The 23,313-nt window shown below is 39.1% G+C and overlaps 1 protein-coding gene across 6 annotated transcripts in view; it reads right to left on the bottom strand.

The window, feature by feature from the left end:
- Positions 1-23,313, bottom strand: part of MUS81 (Restriction endonuclease, type II-like superfamily protein) — a 46,394-nt gene that overhangs the window by 12,503 nt on the left and 10,578 nt on the right. For all 6 annotated transcript variants that reach the window (XM_088891916.1, XM_088891915.1, XM_019199693.2 and 3 more), the window contains exons 10-12: positions 22,614-22,671; positions 21,706-21,864; positions 6,050-6,129 (exon numbers count right to left, since the gene is read on the bottom strand). In XM_088891916.1, the coding sequence (XP_088748042.1) occupies positions 6,050-6,129; positions 21,706-21,864; positions 22,614-22,671 (297 nt within the window). The remainder of the gene's footprint in view (positions 1-6,049; positions 6,130-21,705; positions 21,865-22,613; positions 22,672-23,313) is intronic.

Raw genomic sequence — 23,313 nt, 5'->3', positions numbered from 1 at the left:
TAGGCTGGTTGCTAAAGGTTATACACAAACCTATGGGATTGACTATCTAGAGACCTTTGCTCCTGTTGCAAAAATGACATTTGTGCAGGTTCTACTATCATTGGATGCTCATTCAGGTTGACCACTCTATCAGTTTAATGTGAAAAATGCATTCTTGAATGGAGAGAATTACATGAGGAGGTCTATATGTCTCTCCCACCAGGGATGTATGGCACAGATATGGAAGGAAAAGTGTGCAAGCTGAAGAAGTCTCTATATGGACTTAAACAGTCACCTAGGGCATTGTTTGAAAGGCTTAGGGCTGCACTTGTTAACTTTGATTACATATAGACTCAGTCTGATCATACCCTCTTTGTGAAGAGGGGAGATTCATTGGTGGTATCTCTTATAGTCTATGTTGATGATATAGTAGTGACCGGTACTGATGTGACAGGGATTGATGATCTTAAATCTTTCCTTCATACAGTGTTTGAGATAAATGATCTGGAGGAGTTAAGGTATTTCCTTGGCATAGAAGTGGCTCGATTCAAGGATGAAACTTTTATCTCTCAACAAAAGTATGTGCTAGACATGCTCACTGAAACAAGCAAGATGGGTGCAAGACCAGTGGCTACTCCTATTGATATGAGTCACAAACTTTCTACCTCTAATGGAGAACTGTTGAAGAATAAGGGAGTGTTTCAAAGGTTACTAGGGAAACTACAATATCTTGGCATGACTCGACCTGACATTGCATATATTGTTAGCTGCATTAGCCAATTCATGCATGCTCCCAAGGACACTCATATGGCAGTAGCAGAACGAATTTTATGTTATTTGAAGAGTACTCCTAGGAAGGGAATTCTTCTTTTTAAGCATGGTCATATGAAACTGGAGGCTTACACAAATGCTGACTGGGCAGGAAACATTGATGATAGGAGGTCGACTTCTGGATACTGTAGCATGGTGGCAGGTAATATTGTTTCTTGGTGAAGCAAGAAACAATCAGTTGTTGCCAAATCTTCGACTAAGGCCGAGTATAGAACTATGGCTCATGGAGTTTCTGAGGTACTTTGGCTTCGATCCTAGATGGAGGAACTGGGTGTTGAGTATGATAAGCCATTGATGCTATATTGTGATAATCAGATTGCCATCAACATTGCTTACAATCCGGTGCAACATGATAGGACTAAACATATTGAAGTTGATAGGCAATTTATTAGAAAAAAGTGCCTTCTAGAGAAGTTTGCCTACCCTTCATTACATCTGAAGAACAATTAGCTGACATTCTTACCAAGGGAAACTCCAACCCCAAACTACAACATGACACTGGCAAGATAAGCATGATTGACATCTATGCTCAACTTTAGGGGGAGTGAAGAGAGAATCGGTCGAATGCCCCATAAGATGCTTTTATTTTGTTTATGTTTTTGTTGTTAACGGGCCTTCTAACTAATGGGCCTTTTTATGCTCAACTTAATTAGGTTAATAGCCCAATTAAGGGCCTCTCTGTAAAAACGGCCAAAAACCATTTTATTGGTCAACGAGTCAATGGTTCGATCGCTCGGGTCAATGAGTCGTTGACCGATTCAACGGTTTTTGGCTAGACACGGGTCAACGGGTCGACGATTCCACTCCAGTCCTTGCGAAGCAGGGCCCCTCCGCTAGTGTTTTAATGAAAGGGATTAGAGAAGAGAGAAAACATTCGACAGTCTTCTCTCTAAACCCTATTTTCCACCAACTTTTTCTTCTCTCCTCTCCTTTTCTCTTTTCTACAGATATCTAACATCTTTTCACAACTTTTAAATCAATCGTTTCATTCCTTAGGACTTTTTCTTCTAAGACCATAATGGTCAATAAGCTTTAAATAATCCACATCGAACTGACCACCAACTATAATGCATAGTTGTGAAGGAGTCACCTAGGCACCCACCTAGGCGACTAGGCACCCTTGGCTTGGCACCTCGCCCAAACGCCCTGACTTTTAGCAACTAGGCGCCCTTCTAGGAGACTAGGCGCCCTTGGCTAGTTTTCCCACCCTTGGATGCTCATAAAAGGAAGACTTTAAATCTGAAACGTCCATTTGTTCCCACCTCTCTCAAGTTCCCAAAATTACTTTTCTAGTCCTTCCCCACCAAATCCCTTTTGTTTTTCTTTTTGCAAGACCCCCCTTGATACTTGTCACCCACCTAGCCATTAGATCCCCTTGAAACCTTCCAAAAACAATCAAGGGCGTCCATGTCCTTTCTTTGCTTTTGGAAATTACAACCTAGTCCCTACTCATGAAACTTGTTTTTAAAATATTTGCAAGGAGGTCCCTGCTATGTGTCGAAACCTCAACCTTTGGATCTCCTTGTTTAATCCTAACCATGGGTTGCTTTCCTTCTTTTTGGCAAGATCTAAGCACCCCTTGCCATTTTGGGAAGATCCCCTCTTGCTTCCTTAAAAGGCCATGTAATTTTTCCTTCCAAGAAAAATCATGTACAAGAAAGGCAATTTTCTAGTTCTTTAAGGAACAAAAAGAATTTTGTTGGAGAAGGGAAAGAAAAGAAGACACTCCATTCGTATTAGACTAATATGAGAAACTCCTAATGTCCCAAAAGGTCTCTAGATGTCCCCCCTCCTCCTTTGAGTCCATTCTGGCTAGCTTCCAACCTAATTGCCTTTTTCTTAACCAAAAATAGAAAGTCCTTACTTTTAAGAGCCATTTTCCCTCTCTCAAGCTCTCTCTCTCCAGCATTAGACACTCACCCATCTTCAACCGAATTCCCTTCTCTGCATTCACTCTTCCCCCATTAATCGAAATACACCACTCTTCCAAATTTTCCTTCTAGCTTTTTCTTTTTTTTTTCTATAGTTTTTTTAGTGAAAACAAAAAACCACAAAAACAGCTTCAAAGTTTTCCCCATACTCGCTGAAATCCACCACCTCTCTACCATCCCCTCCACCTTCTTCCATTCAAAGTTAGGCCCAAAGGGTAGATACAATTCTCCACCATAAAGCCCCATGACAGATGCAAGCATAAGGACTGGAAGGCCGTATGACACAAGAAGCAAAGAGTTTTTCTAATCACCTTGTCCATCAAAATTCCTCCTAATATCTTCCCCCCAACCATAAGGAAAAAATCCATATACAAAGGTAATCACCTTTCATTAGTTTAAGAGTAGTAGTTTTTTTGTACTTTTTTTTCTTTATTTTCATGTCTCTTTTGTGAGAAAAATCATTTAAAGCAAGCGATTTTGGATCTGTTTTGGCTTTCTTTGGTTTGACCTTGGTAGTTAACTAATGACACTTGGCCGATTGTATGCATAGAATGTATTTTTTTTCTCTCTCCCATTCACTTGATGTTGGATAAAGTTGGTTAGATTGTTGTTTAGGGAGCTTCTTCTTGGATTTGTGTGTGCTAGTTTTGAGTTCTTTAGTCTTTGGTCATAGTGTTAAGTGCGTCTTTCTTATTGACATTGTTTTTTTTATTTACTTGTTGATTTTAGCTTTAATTTGTAATGTATGATCCTTCTCAATCCACGGTGAAGGGATGCCCATGGGACAGATTTCATGAGAAGTCAACCTTCCTCCTCTCCTTGAGTAGAAGCATGGAAGACTTTGGATAAAGGAGGGGTGGTCGTGTATTCAACCGCCCCTTTGCTCCTCTAAGAGTCTCCCATGCCCAGAAATAAGAAGAGGAGGGGATTGGCTCTCATGAGAAAATATCCCCCGCATGGAGTGTCTTCTTGGAAGGAAAATATCCCCCTCAAAGGAGGAAGGGGGACATCTAGAGACTTTTTGGGTCACTAGGAGTTTCTCATATTAGTCTAATACGAATGGAGTTTCTTCTTTTCTTTCCCTTCTCCAACAAAATTCCTTTTGTTCCTTAAAGAACAAGAAAATTGCCTTTCTTGTACATGACTTTTCTTGGAAGGAAAAAGTGCATGGCCTTTTAAGGAAGCAAGAGGGTATCTTCCCAAAATGGCAAGGGGTGCCTAGATCTTGCCAAAAAGAAGGAAAGCAACCCACGGTTAGGATTAAACAAGGCTAAGAAACAAGGAGATCGAAAGGTTGAGATTTTGACACATGACGGGGATCTCCTTGCAAATATTTTGAAAACAAGTTTCATGAGTAGGGACTAGGCTGCAATTTCCAAAAGCAAAGAAAGGACATGGACGTCCTTGATTGTTTTTGGAAGGTTTCAAAGAGATCTAATGGCTAGGTTGGTGACAAGTGTCAAGGGGGGTCTTGCAAAAAGAAAAACAAAAGGGATTTGGTGGAGAAGGACTAAAAAAGTAATTTTGGGAACTTGAGAGAGGTGGAAACAAATGGATGTTTCAGATTTAAAGTCTTCCTTTTATGAGCATCCAAGGGTGGGAAAACTAGCTTTGAAGAGAACAAATGAGATCTCAAGGATGCACCTTTGATATTCGGGGCGGGCAAGAAGAGTATTTTCAAGAAATGCTTTACAAACTTGAACTGAGGTGGGGGCGAACCACATAGAAGATGTTTGATGTGTTTAATCATTTTGACGGATGAGATTGAGTGAAACAAAATCGTCCTTGATGGAGGGGCAAAATGAGCATTTTATGGCATGTATTTTCCATATTGTCGATTAAAAGGATGACAACAGGTTTTACAGGGTAAATCATGAATTCGATTAGTGAGGATGATTTATTTGGCATTTTCTTAGATGGAGGGTAAAATGGTCATTTCAAGGTTCAAAATCAGACGGATCGTCGTTCGGGAGGATGATAAAGGTTTGGATGAGGTTTGATGGTGTTTTGTAGTGCAGATCTTGAGTTCGGAGAGTATTAGGTGATAGGAGTGGTTTATTCGGAATCTTTCTAGATGAAGGGTAAAATCGTCAATTCAATGATCAAAATTGGATCGATCGTCAATCGGGGGGTTGATAAAGGTTTGGATGAGGTTTGGTGGTGTTTCATAGTGCAGATCTTGAGTTCAAAGGGTATCGGGTGATGTGAGTGATTGATTCGGAATACTTACGTATGAAAGACAATATGGACATTTTTGCATCTGAAATTTGATGGGTGGTTGATCAGGATATTTGGAGTTCAATGGGTATGCTTCATGTCTTTAGAGGCGTTGGAATCACAAGAATTTAGATAGCGAATATCTCAGCCAATGAGGTGGCTTAAAATGGAATCTTATCTTGATGAATAATTTTGGTGGAACGGCATTTATTTGAAGTATAGTGTTGTTGGGAGGATTTGATCACATCCAAGACGCATGGATCGCATGTTTTTGGTTTGAGAAGCGTCATAGGACCGGATGCATCGAAATGGAATCTCTTACAAATGAACGGCAAAATCAAGGAATTTAAGGTTGAAACGTGGTGTGCTTGGATGTTAAAAGGTTTTATTTCATATGGTGAAATTTGATCGTGTGGCAAAAGTGGTAATGTGCTGCGATCATGGTTGTTGAAAGGGAATAGTATATATTAACGATGGATTTGAGGGTATACGAGTTGAAATTTGATGTCGTCGGATTTTAGCACGTTCCAAAGGGGTTGGTGTGGTCCGATCGGGCCCTTGGGGTATGAGAAGTGGGACTGAGCAAAAATCGGGTGCTGACACTATTAAATACTTATTATAGTAGTATTATTTTTGAAAATAATGAAACTAATATATGTAAAAGATTTTTATCTTTTAGATGTGATGATTTGCCGCATTTTTAGAGGAAATTTAATGTTCTTAATAAAGAGAATTGCTATTTTTTTTTATTAACACACATGCTAAATGGTATATAAAACTAGGAAACTAGCCAAAAGTCGGTTTTTTTATATTATAACATTTTTATCGCCTAGGCGATTAGGCGACTAGGCCCTCCAATGTCTCCCAGAATCACCTAGATGCCTTGAGTAAAATTGCAAAACAGGAAAAAAAAGAAATGGCCCTTGGAGTAAAATTGCAAAACAGGAAAAAACATCCATTGAGTTATCTTTTAGCCTCCATTTCCACAAGAGTAAAAGAAAAGAAAGTTTTTACATCCGCTAATCAAACACAACTAAGACAATGATACAATATTGTAAAATGCATAGAACATTGAAAAAGGAAATTCTTACGCTGTTTTAATGCTTTCAGCAGCTTCAGAAGAATTTGGGTCACCTTCGACCAGATATATCAGCTTTTTAAGCCCACATCTCTAGAAATAAAAACTCAAAAATCATCAGATAATATATTGAACTTGATCTCTATTGGTATAACTAACATTTCAATAAGGAGCAACAGAGTCAAATCAATCAATTGCAAGAAAAACACCAGGCGCTTTTAAAAGATAGCTGGTTTTTCCAACAGCGAAAACATCTCAGTAATATCCATAACATTTAAAATAACTGACATGGTGCATATTCTGTACAGAATTGACAAAGTAATCTGATTTCACCCAATAGATAGTCTTCTTTTAGGCTGCATTGGTTCCATGTAAAAGGAGCACAAAACCATGTTTTTGCCATAAAAGGGGTGATAAAAATTAACTAAAATATTTCAGATGAAAAATTTACTACCCCTGTTATTGTGAAACAAAGGAAACCTAAGCAATGATAAAGCCACTAAAGCCTTTAGTTAATAAGTTTACAAATAAAAAGCCAGCTGGAGCTGATCAAATCCCAATAACTACTGCTTGTGATGCAAATGGTTTATGAAGCTAGAAGCAAAGGACAGCCTCTGCAAATTACTATTTTACTATTTGTGACACTAAACAATTAAATCTATTACCTATCCTAAAGACATGTATGCTGTATCTAATTTTTTAAAGTCAAGCTATACAATCCATATCATTCTTTCCATTATGATTTTTCTTTCTGTAAGAAAGAATGTACTAGATGAAGTGGCAAATGTCACAATGTGCAAAAACTTTCAAAAACAATAAGTCCATTAGTAGGGTATTTGCAGATTACAAAAAAAAAAGTACAATACTGCAGAAAAGAACTGCAAGACTTGGACCAAGAAAATAATAACAAACTCCATTTGTTACTGTTGACAACAAACTTGATGTGGGCGCCGGCAGCAGCAGCAGTAATTTAGTGTTCTCAGCAGCAGCAATTTAGTGTTCTCATCCTATCTTATCTATTCAGTATTCTTACCTTATCTGCTTTTAGTAGCAGGGATTAGTAGGAGTCTTATCTATTCAGTGTTCTTATCTTATCAGTTCAGTAGTATGGATTAGTAGGGAGTCTTATCTTATCTTATCAGTTAAGTAGGATAGATTAAGGGAGTCTTATCTTATCTTATCAGTTCAGTAGGATAGATTAGTAGGGAGTCTTCCTAATTAGTAAGGAGTCTTCCTAAAAGTAGGACTCTTATCTCTTGTAATCTCCTATTTAAGGAGATGATATTATTCAATAAAGGCATCAAAAATTTCAGTCAAGAAAGAGAGCAAGGAGAGTTAGGTGATCTCTTGGACAAATCACCATTAGGACGCCAAGATAGGTTCATCAAGAGCAGGGAGGAACAAGGGAAAACAGGAGGTTTTCCCCGTGGACCGACCCGTGACGAGATCCTATTCCGTGGGCCCATAACATTTTGGTATCAGAGCAAGGCGTCATGGGTGACCTTGAGCAGTTGACGACTAGGGTTCATGAACTGGAGCTCAAGATCGTTGAAAACAGCACAGAGGTGCGCGAGATCAAGGACAACATCTAAGAATTAAGGCGCTTGATGGAGTTGTACTTTTCCAGCAAGGAAAGAAACCCGGAAGGGGCTGCAACCACAACCGGCCGCTGACCAGACGTGGCAGAATCGTCGGGCGAGCAGCAGGTCGTTGCCCTAGTGCAGGTTAGCAACACCCAGAATGTCCCGATTAAGCAGGAATCCGGTGTCGTCGAGGTGTTGCAGAATCTTGGGATTGCATATCTTCAAGTTGTTGCAGGTGCTGGGGCAAGTGCTGGTGAAGGAGCTTGTATGCCTCATGTTGCGGCTGCAAATGTTGCAAAAGAGTGTTTGATAGGTGCAGTCAGATCAGATCCTAGGGCTGCACATATCTAGGTGAATCTTGCTAATGCATACTATTTGGCTAGTGATCATAGAAGTGTTGGAAAGTGCCTGGAGAAGGCAGCAAAACTGGAGCCTAATTGCATGTCAACTCGATATGTTGTTGCGCTTCATCGTATCAAGGATGCAGAAAAGTCTGCGAATGAAATGGCTCCAATACTCAGAGAAGGGGACTCTGCAACACTTGAGCTTCGGATAGCATGGGCAAGACTTGCCATGGTTCACAAGGCTCAGCATGAAATTGCAGCAAGTTTGGAACTGGACATAATGATTTGATGGAAGTGGAAAAGCGGGCTCTGTACACACTAAAGCAGGCAATAGAAGAGGATGCAGATGATGCGGTTCAGTGGCACCAGCTTGGCCTTCACAATCTTTGTACTCTACAGTTCAAGACATCTCAGAAGTACCTTAAGGCTGCAGTTGGCCGCGGCAAGAATACAGCTACACATGGTCAAATCTTGGTATCTCACTACAGCTGTCTGAGGATGAACCCTCTTCATTGGAACCCGATCCAGGAAGGCAAAATCATTCCACCAATCCGGGATTCCTTTGACTGTTTCAAGACACCCATCCTGAATTCGAGCTTGAGGACAAGCTCGTAGTCCAAGAGGGGAGTAATGATGTGGGCACCGGCAGCAGCAACAGTAATTTAGTGCAACAGTAGCAGTAATTTAGTGTTCTCAGCAGCAGCAATTTAGTGTTCTCATCCTATCTTATCTATTCAGTATTCTTACCTTATCTGCTTTCAGTAGCAAGGATTAGTAGGAGTCCTATCTATTCAGTGTTCTTATCTTATCAGTTCAGTAGTATGGATTAGTAGGGAGTCTCATCTTATCTTATCAGTTCAGTCTTATCTTATCTTATCAGTTAAGTAGGATAGATTAAGGGAGTCTTATCTTATCTTATCAGTTCAGTCTTATCTTATCTTATCAGTTCAGTAGGATAGATTAGTAGGGAGTCTTCCTAATTAGTAAGGAGTCTTCCTAAAAGTAGGACTCTTATCTCTTGTAATCTCCTATTTAAGGAGCTGATATTATTCATTAAAGGCATCAAAAAATTCAGTCAAGAAAGAGAACAAGGAGAGTTAGGTGATCTCTTGGACAAATCACCATTAGGGCGCCAAGATAGGTTCATCAAGAGCAGGGAGGAACAAGGAAAAACAGGAGGTTTTCCCCGTGGACCGACCCGTGACGAGATCCTAATCCGTGGGCCCATAACAAAATTCCACAAAATACAGCCTCTCGCATCAAATATACAACATCAAATACACAACATTTCCAACCTGATACCAGCAATAGATAAGAGGAAAATCAAACAAGAACAACAAACTCTTAGAAGAAGTTCCAACCACATGCATCTCAAAAAAGAATAATCAGAAAAGATATGACTAAGATTTCTATTATTCAAAAAATAAAGGAAATAAAGAAGAAAAGGCCTATTATCCACAGTAAAGGTATTGTTCAATGAGATGGGTCCAATGGGTAAAATCAAGTCTACTATGCACAAAACTGGCCCAGATAAAACAATCTTGGAAGAAACAAGTTCAAATAGCAACTTTATAGTGTTTCAGTAAAGAGAGAAAAAAATACGAGAATCCCCATTTCAAGTTAGTCTTCCAAAATATTAATGAAGGAGCTAAGTGGTCAGATACATACTTTAATAAGTTTGTTTCCATTTTTTTCTTATTTTTGATGGTAGGAGTGTGTTGGTCATTAACTATTCATAGTTACATTTGTTCAACTTGTCAACCATAAGATGATCATTTAGCAAGGGAAGTTTGGTAGTGCTATTTCCATTTGCACTGGTGAACACTAATTTGTAGAGTAGAAGTAAAAGAAGTACTTGGCATGGCCAAGCATTGAATGCCCTGTTATTGTCCAAAAATGCTTTCTTGAATGGCAACTTAGAAAAAGAGGTGTAAATGGTTCAGCCTCCCTTGGTTTGAAATAGTTACCGAGTGTTTGGTTCCGCAAGTTCCATTTGGCTATGCAACAAATGGGGTTTAAACAATGTCAATAAACCATACTCTATTTATAAAGAGGGGGAAGGAAAAATTGCAACTTTAATAGTTTAGGTTGATGACATAGTAGTCACCGATGATTAGTCCTCAAAAATACAGAAACTGAAGGAATTCTTAGCCACTCAATTTGAAGTGAAAGATTAGGGTCCCTTAACGCTATTTCCTTGGAATTGATGTTGCTAGCTCACAAAAGGGGATCTTCATTTCACAAAGGAAATACATCTTGGATCTCTTGCAAGACATGAGTAAGTTGGGAGTGAAGTTGGCTGAAACTCCCATTGACTCCAAAGGCTAGGTGATTGTAGTCCAGAAACTATAAAGGATGTAAACCAAATCCAGAGCTTGTAGGAAGATTGGTTTATTTTTCCAAATCCAAAGAAGGTTCTTAGATATCTCAAGAAGTTTTACTAAGGCTGGTTTATTTTTCCAAAATCATGGACATTTGAAGGTTGAAGTGAATACAAATAGTAGTCGATCAAGACTACAATCAGTCTTGAATTCGAAAGAAAAGAAAGAAGAAATTTCAAAAGAGAAGAAGAAGAGAGGAAGAAAAGAAGAAGCACACGAAGAGATTTTGAAAAGAGAGAGAGGGTTGATCAATTGATCTGCCGACCCACTCTTAATATTTATATATGTTGACTAATTATAAAAGGGCTGAATTGCCCTTATTGCTTACATGGAAAATAAACTAATAATAAAACTGAAATAACAAGCTGTAAAAACAAACTAAAATAACTACCAACTAACACTGACATAACTAACAAAAAATATGCTATGCTGCGATACGAACACAGTGGGGTCCACATCAGTGTTCTCTACACTCCCCCTCAAGTTAAAAATAGATATTTGTCATTCCCAACTTGCATAGGTCTGCCTCTAACTTCTTCCTTGGAACAACCTTGATGAGAAGATCTACGAGCTGCATACTGGAGGTGATATACGGGAGACACTTCTTGAGACGAAACCCTTTCTCTGACAAAATGTCGGTCGACTTCGATATGCTTAGTTCTGTCATGTTGTACCGGATTATGAGCTATATTAATAGCAGTCCGATTATCACAATACAACATTAAGGGCTTCTCATAAGCAATACCCAACTCCTCAAATAATGACTTCAGCCATAGGATTTCAACCACACCATTAGTCATAGATCTATATTCAGCTTCAGCACGAGAACGAGAAACAACACTTTGTTTCTTACTCCTCCAGGAGACAAGGTTACCTCCTACAAAGGCACAATATCCAGAGGTAGACCTTCTGTCATCAACACTCCTAGCCCAATCAACATTTGTATAAACCTCTATCTTCATGTGATCATTATTCTTGAATAATATACCTCTACCTGGACATCTCTTCAAGTATGCTAATATCCTCTCAACTGCAAGGAGGTGAGTAGTTCTAGGAAAGTGCATATATTGACTGACAACGTTGACTACATAACTGATGCCCGGTCGTGTGAGACAAAGATAAAAGAGTTTTCCAACCAACCGTTGGAACATAGCTTTGTCTTCAAGTGGCTCTCCACCCTCTGCACTGATCTTGTGATTCTGTTCAATAGGTGTATCTGCAGGCTTAACACCCAACTTTCCAGTTTCTTCCAATAGATCTAGAACATACTTCCTTTGATAAATAAAAATCCCATTTTTAGATCTAGCAACCTCAATACCCAAGAAGTATCATACCTCTCCCAGATCTTTCACCTCAAACTCTTGATGAAGGAGTTGTTTAAGAGACTCGATCTCATTGTTATCATTCCCTGTCACTACAATATCATCCACATATATAGCAAGCAAAGTCAAGGAAGAGTCCACTCTTTTAATGAACAATGTATGGTCTAGTTGGGCCTGTACATAGCCGAATTTTTCAAAGGCTTGTCTGAATCTATCAAACCAAGCTCTAGAGAACTACTTTAGTCCATACAAAGCTTTATTCAAACGGCAAATCTCTTTCCCTATCTCTGCATCATAATATCCAGGAGGTAACTGCATGTAGACTTCTTCCTGTAAGTCTCCATTGAGGAAGGCATTCTTAACATCCATCTGAACAAGGACCAAGAGTAACTAGCTGCAAGGGATAGCAAAACTCTAATAGTGGTCATCTTTGCTACTGGAGCAAAAGTCTCCAAGTAGTCTATACCACAAGTCTGAGTAAATCCCTTTGCAAAGGAGGTAAAGTAGCAACAGTGAAAGGTATCTAATTGGGACTTGGATCTGATAAAGAGACTGTGGTACCTGGATCTGGATTCGCAGAAGGAACTGGGGCTGGCCTGGACTGCTGATGACCGAAATCAACCTGCCTCCACCGCCTGTGATAGACTCTCAAATCCTGACAACCCTCCCCATTACATCCCTCATCACTCAATGGAACAAGTAAAGGAATTTATTATGAGTTAACCCCACTCTCACTACTCTCCCCCTGAGGAGAAACCCTAGGGTAATAGGGTACCTCCTCAAAGAAAGTAACATCCAGCGAGACAAATCTCCTCCCGAAAGTAGGTTCATAATAGCAATAACCCTTTTGAGTTTGTGCATAACCGAGAAAAATACATTTGGAGGCTTTAGGATCAAATTTGGAACGATGAGGTCCAAGAATCTGAACAAAGCAAGTGCAACCAAATGTTTTAAGGGGAACAGTAAACAATTCTTTATCGGGGTATAGAAGGGTAAATGGAGGCTTCATGTCAAGAACCCGTGAAGGAACTCAATTAATGAGATACACTGCTGTAAGAATAGCATCTCCCCATAACGAATAGGCACATTGGAGTCAAACATAATACTTCTACCCACCTCCAATATGTGCCTATTCTTCCTCTCAGCAACCCCATTCTACTGTGGTGTATAAGGACAAGTACTCTAGTGAATAATCCCATGATTGAGCAAATAAGAGGCTAATGGGTTGGTAAAGTATTCTTTCGCATTATCGGATCTGAAGATTTTGATTTTGACCCCAAACTGGGCTAAAATCATCTGATGAAAGATCTGGGTCAAAGCATGAACCTCATCTCGAGAACGCATAAGGTAAACCCAAGAAAAACGGGTATAGTCATCAACAAACAACAAGAAATATCTATATCCCCCCATAGAAGGGATGGTATACGGGCCCCAAACATCGGTGTGCACAATATTAAAAGAATTACTACTTCTTTTATTACTCAAGGAATAAGATGTTCTACAATGCTTTGCAAGCTCACAACTCTCACATCTCAAATTTGACATCTGAACAGACTCAAACAAATTTAGAAACAAACTCTTCAAAGACCAAAAGGATAAATGACCCAACCGATTATGCCAGCTAGGAATTCAAAAACCCTATTAGTTTCAACTTGCTTTCTATGAGTTTGTGCATCCTTCTGGCTTTTCCACTCAAGTGTTTCTAGGTGGTCAATTTCATGCCACAAAGATTTCAAAGTAGAGAAGTAAATGGAGACTGGTTTCTCTCCTTGCTTAAGGTTATTAACCTCACACTTCAATTCATAGGCCCTAGCAACATTAAGGGGTTGGGAGTAGGTCTCTTTCATGACATCCCAGATTTCCTTGGCTGTTTTTGCCCACAAATAGTTGCGGCTGATATGTGGCTGCATAGAGTTGCACAGCCATGTCATAACCAAATAGTTCTCCTGAACCCATTTGGTATACATTTGGTCCTCCTTAGATGGTTCTTTCACATCTCCCAACAGGTACTTGTAAATCTTCTTCCATATCAAGTACTTGATAATCTTGATAATCTTCTTCCATATCAAGAATCAAGATTGGTATAGCTTGATGCATAGGCTAATTTAAGGCCTTGAAGAAGAGAAAGCAATTCATCTTTTAATGTTGCCCTCACCAGCTGGCCTTGAGAAGCTTAGAAGAATGTTGCCTTAATGGTTTCTAATAACATACTCACGCTTGAAGGGATAAAAAACACTGATTGAAGTTCAGCTTTGTCCTCCCGCTTTTTGGAGCTTCCTATTCTTGCAACAATGTCCTCTATTGTCTGTGCTTGCCAACCCCCAATTATGGAGTCCACGAAAACACCTTTAAACTCTTCATGATCAATGTGCCACTCTTACAGCTTTGAGGTCAATAATGATATTGTATTCTGCCTTCTTGTCATTAAATATTCTTTGCATTTCTTTCATTTCAAACACCCCATAACACTGCAGCCTCAATTGTTGGGAGCATTGAAAGTGAAAAAAAAAAAACAATACAGAAAAGCAGTGAGGACAGTGCCTTGTGATGCCAATAGAACCTTGGTTTGACGCATAAATTGGATTGCAGGTTCATCAGGCATCTGTAGAGAGAATGGACCGGATGGCCCGTAGACTGCTCTTATTTCTTTATGTTTCTATTCCTTTTTATTAATGGGCCTTTATGTTTCTTTATGTTTTATGTTTAATTAAGTTAATCGCCCAATTAAGGGCCTCCTTGTAAATACAGAAACTTTGTAAATTATTTTTAATGAAAAGAATAGGGAAGGGAGTGAGGTTCGAACAACTCATCTCCAAAAACCCTACTGCAGCTGACTTCTTCTTCTTCTTCTTCTTCTTCTTCTCTCTTTGCTGCTGATATCTAACCTTTTTCACACTTTTTAAAATCAGTCCTCCCATTCTTTCGGACTGTTTTTCTTCTTAGTATCAGAGTGGACTTCTTTCTTCTTCCTTTTTTTGCCATATACAGTGTGTATGGAGAGCTGAATCGAATGAGTGATTGAAGAAAGTATTCAACCCAGTTGTTAGTGGTTTTTTGGAGAAAAGGATGTTGTCTTGGTCATTATTTTGACAATCCTCGAAGTTTTTTTGCCCAAAACCCTAATCAATTGGAGAATTCTGATTGTGGGCCCCACAAGGATCTTCACCTTGGTGCTTAGTGACTGAAGGGGTTCTTTTTCTTTATCTTGAAGACTGATCCAAGTCTTGTGCAATTCTGTGAAGCCTACAGGGTGTGGCTGTTGTTTTCTTATTTCTCCTAGGTTCTGGGTGAGACGCAGTTGGCAGATACGACTTCATAGAGGTTGGTACTTGGTGTCTTCTTTTTCCTATCTTCCATGTTTATCATTTGAAGTTGTTTAAAGTTCTTTTAGAGTTGTTTGAGGAAGATGGATGTCTCTAGAGTTGAAAATAAGTGTGGCACAAAGTTCTTTTAAAGTTCTTTTAGAGTTCCTTGTTTATCAAGTTCGATGGAACTAACTATCTAGCATGGTCACAATTAGTAAAAATACATGTTTGTAGTAGAGGCAAGTGAGGGTATATCTCTGAGAGCAAGAAAGCACCACCGAAAGATGACCCGTCTTATGAGAAATGGTTGCAAGAAATGGGAACAAGGGAACCATCAGCAATGGACACTTTATCTCTACTAGAAGATAAGTGATAGGTAGTGAACAGTGATAGCAAGCTAGTCATATGGTCAGATGCACCTGAGTCTATTACCCAACAATGTTCAGTGTTACCTGGAGCTGAAGCATGGTAAGTTGAGGCCCGAGTACCTGAATGAGCAAAGGCTGATGGTGGCTGAGATGATTGAGCTAAATTCCCAACTTCCTTTTCCAACTGAGTTAGGGGCAGCCCGGACAGCAGCTAGGGTGTCTAGAGGCGTGCCTTTTGTGTCCGATGAGGATGCAGAATCGGCATTAACAACCGTATGAGCATTACCCCTTTTGTTCATCAGTTTTGCTGGAACTAGATGAGGGTGTAGCTTCCAACATGTGTCTTTAGTACGCTTAGGTTTCTTGCAATGTTCACACACTAGATCCCGCTTATCTTCCTTCTTTATATCCTTCTCCGTCTCACCCCCAGACTTAGGTTTAACTGCTGCCAAGGCTGGTGGGAAGGGTTGATGCTGCATCATAACCTTTCTCCTAGTCTCTTCACTATGCACCAAGGAGTAGACTTGAGATAAGGTCACACTGTCCCTTGTTAGTATTTGCTACCTCACAATATCATTGTCAGGATTCAGACCAGCTAAGAATTCAAAAACCCTATTAGTTTCAACTTGCTTTCTATGAGTTTGTGCATCCTTCTGACTTTCCCACTCAAGTGTGTCTAGGTGGTCAATTTCATGACACAAAGATTTCAAAGTAGAGAAGTAAACCGAGACGGGTTTCTTTCCTTGTTTAAGGTTGTTAACCTCACACTTCAATTCATAGGCCCTAGCAACATTAAGGGGTTGGGAGTAAGTCTCTTTCATGACATCCCAGATTTCCTTGGTTGTTTTTGCCCACAAATAGTTCAGGCTGATATGTGGCTGCATAGAGTTGCACAACCATGTCATAACCAAATAGTTCTCCTGAACCCATTTGGTATAAGTTTGGTCCTCCTTAGTTGGTTCTTTCACATCTCCCAACAAGTAGCTGAGTTTTCCTCAATGGCCATCATGGCCAATTGAGCCCATTCTAAGTAGTTTGATCCATCAAACTTCACAGTTGTAATCTGAAAGGCATTTTCAGACATGTTACCAGAACTGCTAATCCCGAAAACACCTTCCCCCTGATTCTTGAACTCCATTCTTGATCAAGAATTAATAATAAAAGACCTTTTAAACTACTAAAATAGAAAACAGCACCTAAAACAACTGATAACAGCCGGCCTAGGTCTTCCAAAGAACAAAGAAAACAGAATTCTGTATGAAACCAGTTCAAAATCTGATCTGAAACCAACAACAGTTCTAAATTTTAGGGTTTTCTCTCAAAACCCTAAAAGAAAAAAAAAATAGATTCCATCTGCACCTCTCAGAATAGACCAAGATGATTTTTTCCAAGGTTATTCTCAAGAAAAAACTTACTTTATGAAAGAAAATCTCTGGCCGCCACCTTCTATCTGATGCAAAACCCTAATCTTGAGGATCCGAAGTCTTTTCTAATTCTACCTGACTACTGGAACTCTCCCAGCCTTCTACAATCTTCTTAGTAGTAGCCGCACACTACTAGTAACCTCCAAGAATCAATTGATTCTCCTTCTTTGTTAAAAAACTTCTAAACCTAGGAAATTCTCATGTAGTCAATCTAATTAGACTAACATAAGAGTTCCTAGGTCGGCTCTGATACCAAGTAGTCGATCAAGACTACAATCAGTCTTGAATTCAAAAGAAAAGAAAGAAGAAATTTCATAAGAGAAGAAGAAGAGAGGGAGAAAAGAAGAAGCACACGAAGAGATTTTGAAAAGAGAGAGAGGGTTGATCAATTGATCTGCCGACCCACTCTTAAGATTTATATATGATGACTAATTGTAAAAGGGCTGAATTGCCCTTATTGCTTACATGGCAAATAAACTAATAATAAAGCTGAAATAACAAGTTGTAATAACAAACTGAAATAACTACCAACTAACACTGACATAACTAACAAAAAATATGCTATGCTGCCATACGAACACAGTGGGGTCCACATCAGTGTTCTCTACACAAATGATGATTGGACTAGGTCAATTGGTGACAAAAAATTCACTAATGGGTATTGCGCCTTTGTCGAGGGACGAGGACTTAATCAGGTAGAGGAGCAACAAGCAAAGTGTTTTGGCTAGGTCTAGTGCAAAGGCTTAGTACAACGCCATGTCACATGGAGTTGCTGAGATTTTGGGGATAATAAATTTGTTTAGTGAACTAGGGTTTGTCATTGATAGTCCCATGTCATTCTATTGTGACAATAAGACTACCATCAATGCGGCAACCAATCCAGTCCTCCATGATAGAACTAAGCATGTTGATCAAAAATGACAGAACTAGGCATATTAAGTGGATAAACACTTCATCATGGAGAAACTTGTAAGTGGGGAAGTATATAATTCCTTATGTCAATTTCGGAGAGCAGCCTACAAATGTTTTTACAAAGGGTCTTCATCGCTTGAGGCACAATGGTCTTTGTAACAAGTTGGGCATGATAAACATCTATGTCCCAACTTCAGGGGTAGTGTTATATTTATCACTATGTGCCACAAGGGCACTTTTTTTTGAAAAGTAAAGAGCAAGTTTCATAAAAATAAAAAGAATTACAAAGGAAGGTGATAAGAGCTCACCCAAGAGAAGGAAAGACTATTTGGACACTTCTTACACTAGACAATAACCACCAAAATACTCCGGAAAGAGAACAGCAAAACTAACTCCTCCGGCACCAAATCCTAGACCAAAAACAACGAGGACAACTATAAACGAACAAAGAAAAAAGCATAAAGGAGAATCTAATCTTCCCCATCACCTACCACCTCTTGGTTGTCAGCCATCTTTTTTTAACAGTAACAGTAATTTCATTAAGAAAGTTAAGATGAGAAATAGTACAGAATCTGAGTAGCCTCAGCTACCCCACTACTCTTTAAACTTTTCCACCTATTAAAATTGCTTTTCAGCCTTATAACTGAGCCCAAAAACAATGCTCACTGTTAACCCCTTGCTTCGCTAGCTGATCTGCAAAACCATTTGCTGCTCTTGGAGTCCACTGAAACAATAACTGCATGTCCTTCGTTATGTAATTAAGCTTCTTGATTTCATTTCTGAACAACAAGGGAGTCTTTCCATTCTAACCAGCTGATAATTACTTTGGAGTCGCCCTCTACAACCAACTTTCTCACTCCTAATTCCACATCTTTTTGTATCCCAAACACCACTGCTTTTAGTTCAGCTGTAGTGGAGTCTCCCCATCCAATAGGGCCCGAAAACAGCCCCACCACATCCCCCTTGTCATTTCTTATTACCCCTCCAATTCCAGACATACCCGGGTTGCCAAAGATGCTCCCATCAAAGTTTAATTTGAGGAAACCAGATACAGGGGGTTCCCAATTTCTTAAGACCTTCTATTTTGCTGATGACGAGGATGATACCGTCCTCCAAATCCTGATTATATCATCTGTAGTAAAATCTGAGAATAATCCCAAAGATTTTACCCAAGAGGTCATTTTTATCATAATCCCTTCTATAAGCATTTCCTTGTGCCTTATTTTTTCTTCAAAATTTCTCACCTCCCATAGCACCCAAAGCACTGCTGCCCATGTGCATCTCCATAGATCTCTGCCTCTTCTTTTTTGGTCATCTGAAAGTGGAAGAGTCAAACAGCCTTTCCAAGTTCACCGGGGTATCCCACCTGCATCCAAAGAGAGAAAAAACCATATTCCCAAATGAAGCTAGTAACAGGATAGGAGACAAAAATATGAAGAGCAGTTTCACCATTTGACTCACAAAAAACACACCTATTGGGTGAAAGGCACCATCCAGGCCTCTTCCTCTGCATCAAGTCGTAGGTGTTAATTGCACTATGGTAGACCTCCCAACAGAAAGCACCCACTTTGGGGGGAATAGGGCAACACCAAACTTCTCAGACTAGGAAGTCTACCCCAGGTTGAGTAGGAGAGACCAAGGTTTTAAAAAAGGACGCACAGCTGAAAGATCCAGAGGGATTAGGAGTCCAAAGCCTAGTATTTTGCTTAGAAGGATCGATATACACCCCATCAAGCAACTGAAGAATAGAAGACACAAAACCCAGTTCAGAATCTCTCACATTTCTGTGAAGACCCAGACTCCAAAAACCACCAGACTGGGAGGGAGAAGGGGATAGGAATCCAGCAACCGGTTTGCCCTTAAGAGAGGAAAGTGCATAAATTGAGGGGAATAAGGTCTTTAAAAAAGAGTCACCCACCCACACCTCTTCCCAAAAATTAATTTTGTTACCTGAATCAAGATCAAACCTGACATGACTGAGGTGCAACGAAACTATAGAAGGAGTTTTTGAATCGCTTTCCAAGGTGATGCGCTGGATGCCCTACTAAACACTCCAGCATCCCAACCATTCTCTGAGAGCCCGTGTATGCTAGTCACAATATTGTGCCACAACCTGTCTATCTCGTGTGGGTACCTCCATAACCACTTTCCTAGTAAAGCCCCATTCCTTTCTTTCAATCTCCCTAGCCCCAAGCCTCCAAACTCTTTCCTCCTAGTTACTAAATCCCATCTTACTAAATGATCTTTCTTCTTCTCGCCCGGTTCCAACAAGAAATCCCCCATTATCCTCTCTAATTTCTTTCCAATAGCTTGAGGCATACAGAACACCGAGACGTAGTAAACTGGAAGGTTTTCTAGGGTAGGCTTAATGAGAGTAATCCTGCCCCCCAAAGAAATATAATTCCTCTTCCACGTAGACAACTTCCTTTCAAACCTTTCCACTACTGGGTTCCAGAAATCTAAATTTCTAGGATTTTCCCCGAGGAGGAAGCCTAAATACTTCAGTGGCCGATCACTTCATAAATAGCCTAGCTCCCCAACCCATAGGTAAACCACTTCTTAAGCTAAATTGATCACTACCACTAGACTTTTATTGATGCTCACCTTTAGATTTGTCACTTTTTCAAAAAGGTTCACCAACAACCTTAGGTTTCTTGCCCCCAACTCACCTCCATTCTCACAAAAGATAATGGTGTCATCCACAAATTGTAGGTGAGTTACCACCACTCTCTCCCTTCCTATTCTCCATCCCTTTAAAAGACCAACCTCATCTGCCTTCGAGATCAATCTACTAAAGACCTCTCCTAAGATGGTAAAAAGGAAGGGGGATAATGGATCCCCTTGCCTCAGTCCCCTTAGGGCACCAAAAAAGTCCTCGACTGCTCCATTTACCAGTACTGAGAAGTGAGAGGATTTCAAGCATCCTATAATCCATTTGCACCATCTTACTCCAAAATCACACTTCCTTATCACCTCAATTAAGAATTCCCAATCCACAAAGTCGTAGGCTTTCTCTACATCCAACTTACACACAATGCCCTTCCTTCCAGATTTCTTGAACTCCTCCACACATTCATTGGCAATGAGTATTTGATCCGACATTTGTCAATATTGGATGAAAGCCACTTGGAATTGAGAGATGATTGATGCCATCTTCATCCCATCTCCCTCCTCCAATTACCCTTTTTCTTGATCTTTCTTCCTTCTTCCTCTCAAACTCTTCAAAGGCTTTTAAAGCAAATTCCTCACCTCCCCAAAAGAACAAACCCAAGCTTTTGCCAATTTCTACATCCCTTCTAGCCACTGTCTTGATAGAAACAATACCAGTTTTCTCCATCTCCTTTTCGAGACTTTTATCAGGGTCTCTAATAACAGCATTGGAAGCCTTCTCAGGAGCATCAATAAGATAATAAGTCCTTAACTGCTTACACAGGATAGTGGTGTCATGAGAATTTTCATTCTCCAGAACTTTATCTGTCGTTTAAAAAATCTTCCTTCTTTTATACACCCTTTTAAAAATCGATAACAAGGGCACTTTGTCTTTTTATTTGTTATTTCTTCCATCATCCTATTGGAAATAGATTTAACAGTGCCACCAGCCTCTTCTCTCTTTTGTTCTCTTCTCTTCTCTATTTTTCTTCTTTTCTCAAAGATGATAGATTCAGCTTTTTATTTCTTCCCAATCATCCCACAATACAGCATGAACCACAATAGCCCAATAAATTTTTCCTCTCCTGCTAAAACCACTTCCTTGCCATTGCCAAATAAAATCCAAAACACACTTCGGAGAAGTTCAATTCAACCCAACAAGACTCAAAATAATCTTCCTAGTTTCCTGACAATGATAAGAAATAATGATATGTCTGCCTGGTTTAATGTGGCCATGTTTGTGAAAGGAATCTAATATCCTTTAATAGAAGACTTGCACAACAACCAAACAAGTAAAATTTCCAAATGTAAGACGAACCATTAGCATTATATAAATTCAACATTTTAGCAAAAAAAAAGGATAAGTAAATAAAAGCAATACCAGAAGCCTTAGTTTCTGATCTCTATAGCGGTTATCTCTGATTGATTGACGTAAATCATCAACATCCTTCCTCTCTACAATAAAGTCAAGTACATATTCAGTGTCAAGATGTTTGTGCCGAGCTATCCATATTGCATCTCCAACAGGTAATCTTCTGACCTGTGGAAAGATGTGCATATGAAGTTATTTACTTATACCAAATGAAATGAATAATCAGATCGCCTAACAAACACTAAAACTATTACTCAAAGAAATGCAAGTAAACATATTAAAACCAAAACGTAGAGACTCAGAAATCCAAGTAATGGGACACTTGGAAGCCCCATTACTTGATACAAGAAATTTTATCATTAGTTGCATATCTGCATGTTATATGTGTCTGTTTTTGTGAGATATAGAAAGAAAAAGACCACTCTTTTAGGTTAACCGTTAAAAGTTGATCTTCTCCCTTATCAAAATTGACTTCGTAACACCATTATGATTGTTTCCATTTTTTTATTTTCCAACACATACTTTATCAAATTGTTTTGAATTTCATACATATGCTTTTCCCTTTTCATTTATTAACTTGGAAGGCATTTTAAACAAACCACTCATGAATTACGCAACCTGGAAACCTGTACAAGGGTATCATGTCAGAGACTGCAACTTTTAGTGCAAAGGTCATATCTAATACTGTATCCAGCCATGTCCTTGCAATATCCAGATAAAATAGCTCATGACATTCAGTAAAACATCAATCTATACCAATCAATTCAAAAAGAACAAGAAGTACCCAACATGGTGGCAAGTTTGACAAAAGTGACTTCTACGTTATATAAAAACTACAAAAGAAACTACAACCAACATTCAACTATAACAGTAGAAGTCAATGAATCTTTCCAGAAGGAACCTCTTTAAGAACTAACCTCTACTTGAATTTTGAATTGAGTGCTTAAGCTTTCAACAAATTTCCTACATCGAGACCTGCAAACCATAGAAATAAGTTTAAAAAAAAAACACCATTTACTACAGTGAACAAGTTTTTTTTTTTTTTTTGATGAATACAGTGAACTAGTATGTTGAAGTTTAAGATAAAGTTTCTTGCAATTTCAGTGTTACCTTGTGTTAAGAAAAGATAATGAACATTCACCAAAATCCTTTTACTACAAGATTACATATCAAAAAGTCTTTTAAGACGAATTTGAACAATTTGTTACAACATAGATCACTTTGTCTACCTTGAGCTGCATTTGATAAGAGTGCACAACAAATAAATTCAGTGCAAATGCAAATATGTATAGTTCATGAAAACGCAAAGTTGGTTTGGTTTTGCATTGATAAAATCTGCACTCTTGCCAAAACATATGTGATTGTGAGCGTACAAACACAAATTCCAAGACTAGAATCTACCTTTTTTACATTGACCAACTTTGAGTGCAAAGTTTATATCCACTTTTATAAAGCAAACTTTGCTCTCATTTTGAATGTAAACATGTCGGGGAAAAAAAAAGAAAAACAAATTTGCTGTCATTTTGGGAGATTTTAATGTAGCATCTGCCCCTTTAAGTAAACTTTTCTCCCATTAGGAAGAATAGTTATAATCAGGTATTTTAATCTAACATCTTC

The sequence above is a fragment of the Nelumbo nucifera genome, chromosome 7 (assembly GCF_055504915.1).
Source record: "Nelumbo nucifera cultivar China Antique chromosome 7, China Antique-T2T, whole genome shotgun sequence".
Taxonomy (NCBI): domain Eukaryota; kingdom Viridiplantae; phylum Streptophyta; class Magnoliopsida; order Proteales; family Nelumbonaceae; genus Nelumbo; species Nelumbo nucifera.
This window is presented reverse-complemented; position numbering and strand designations above follow the sequence as displayed.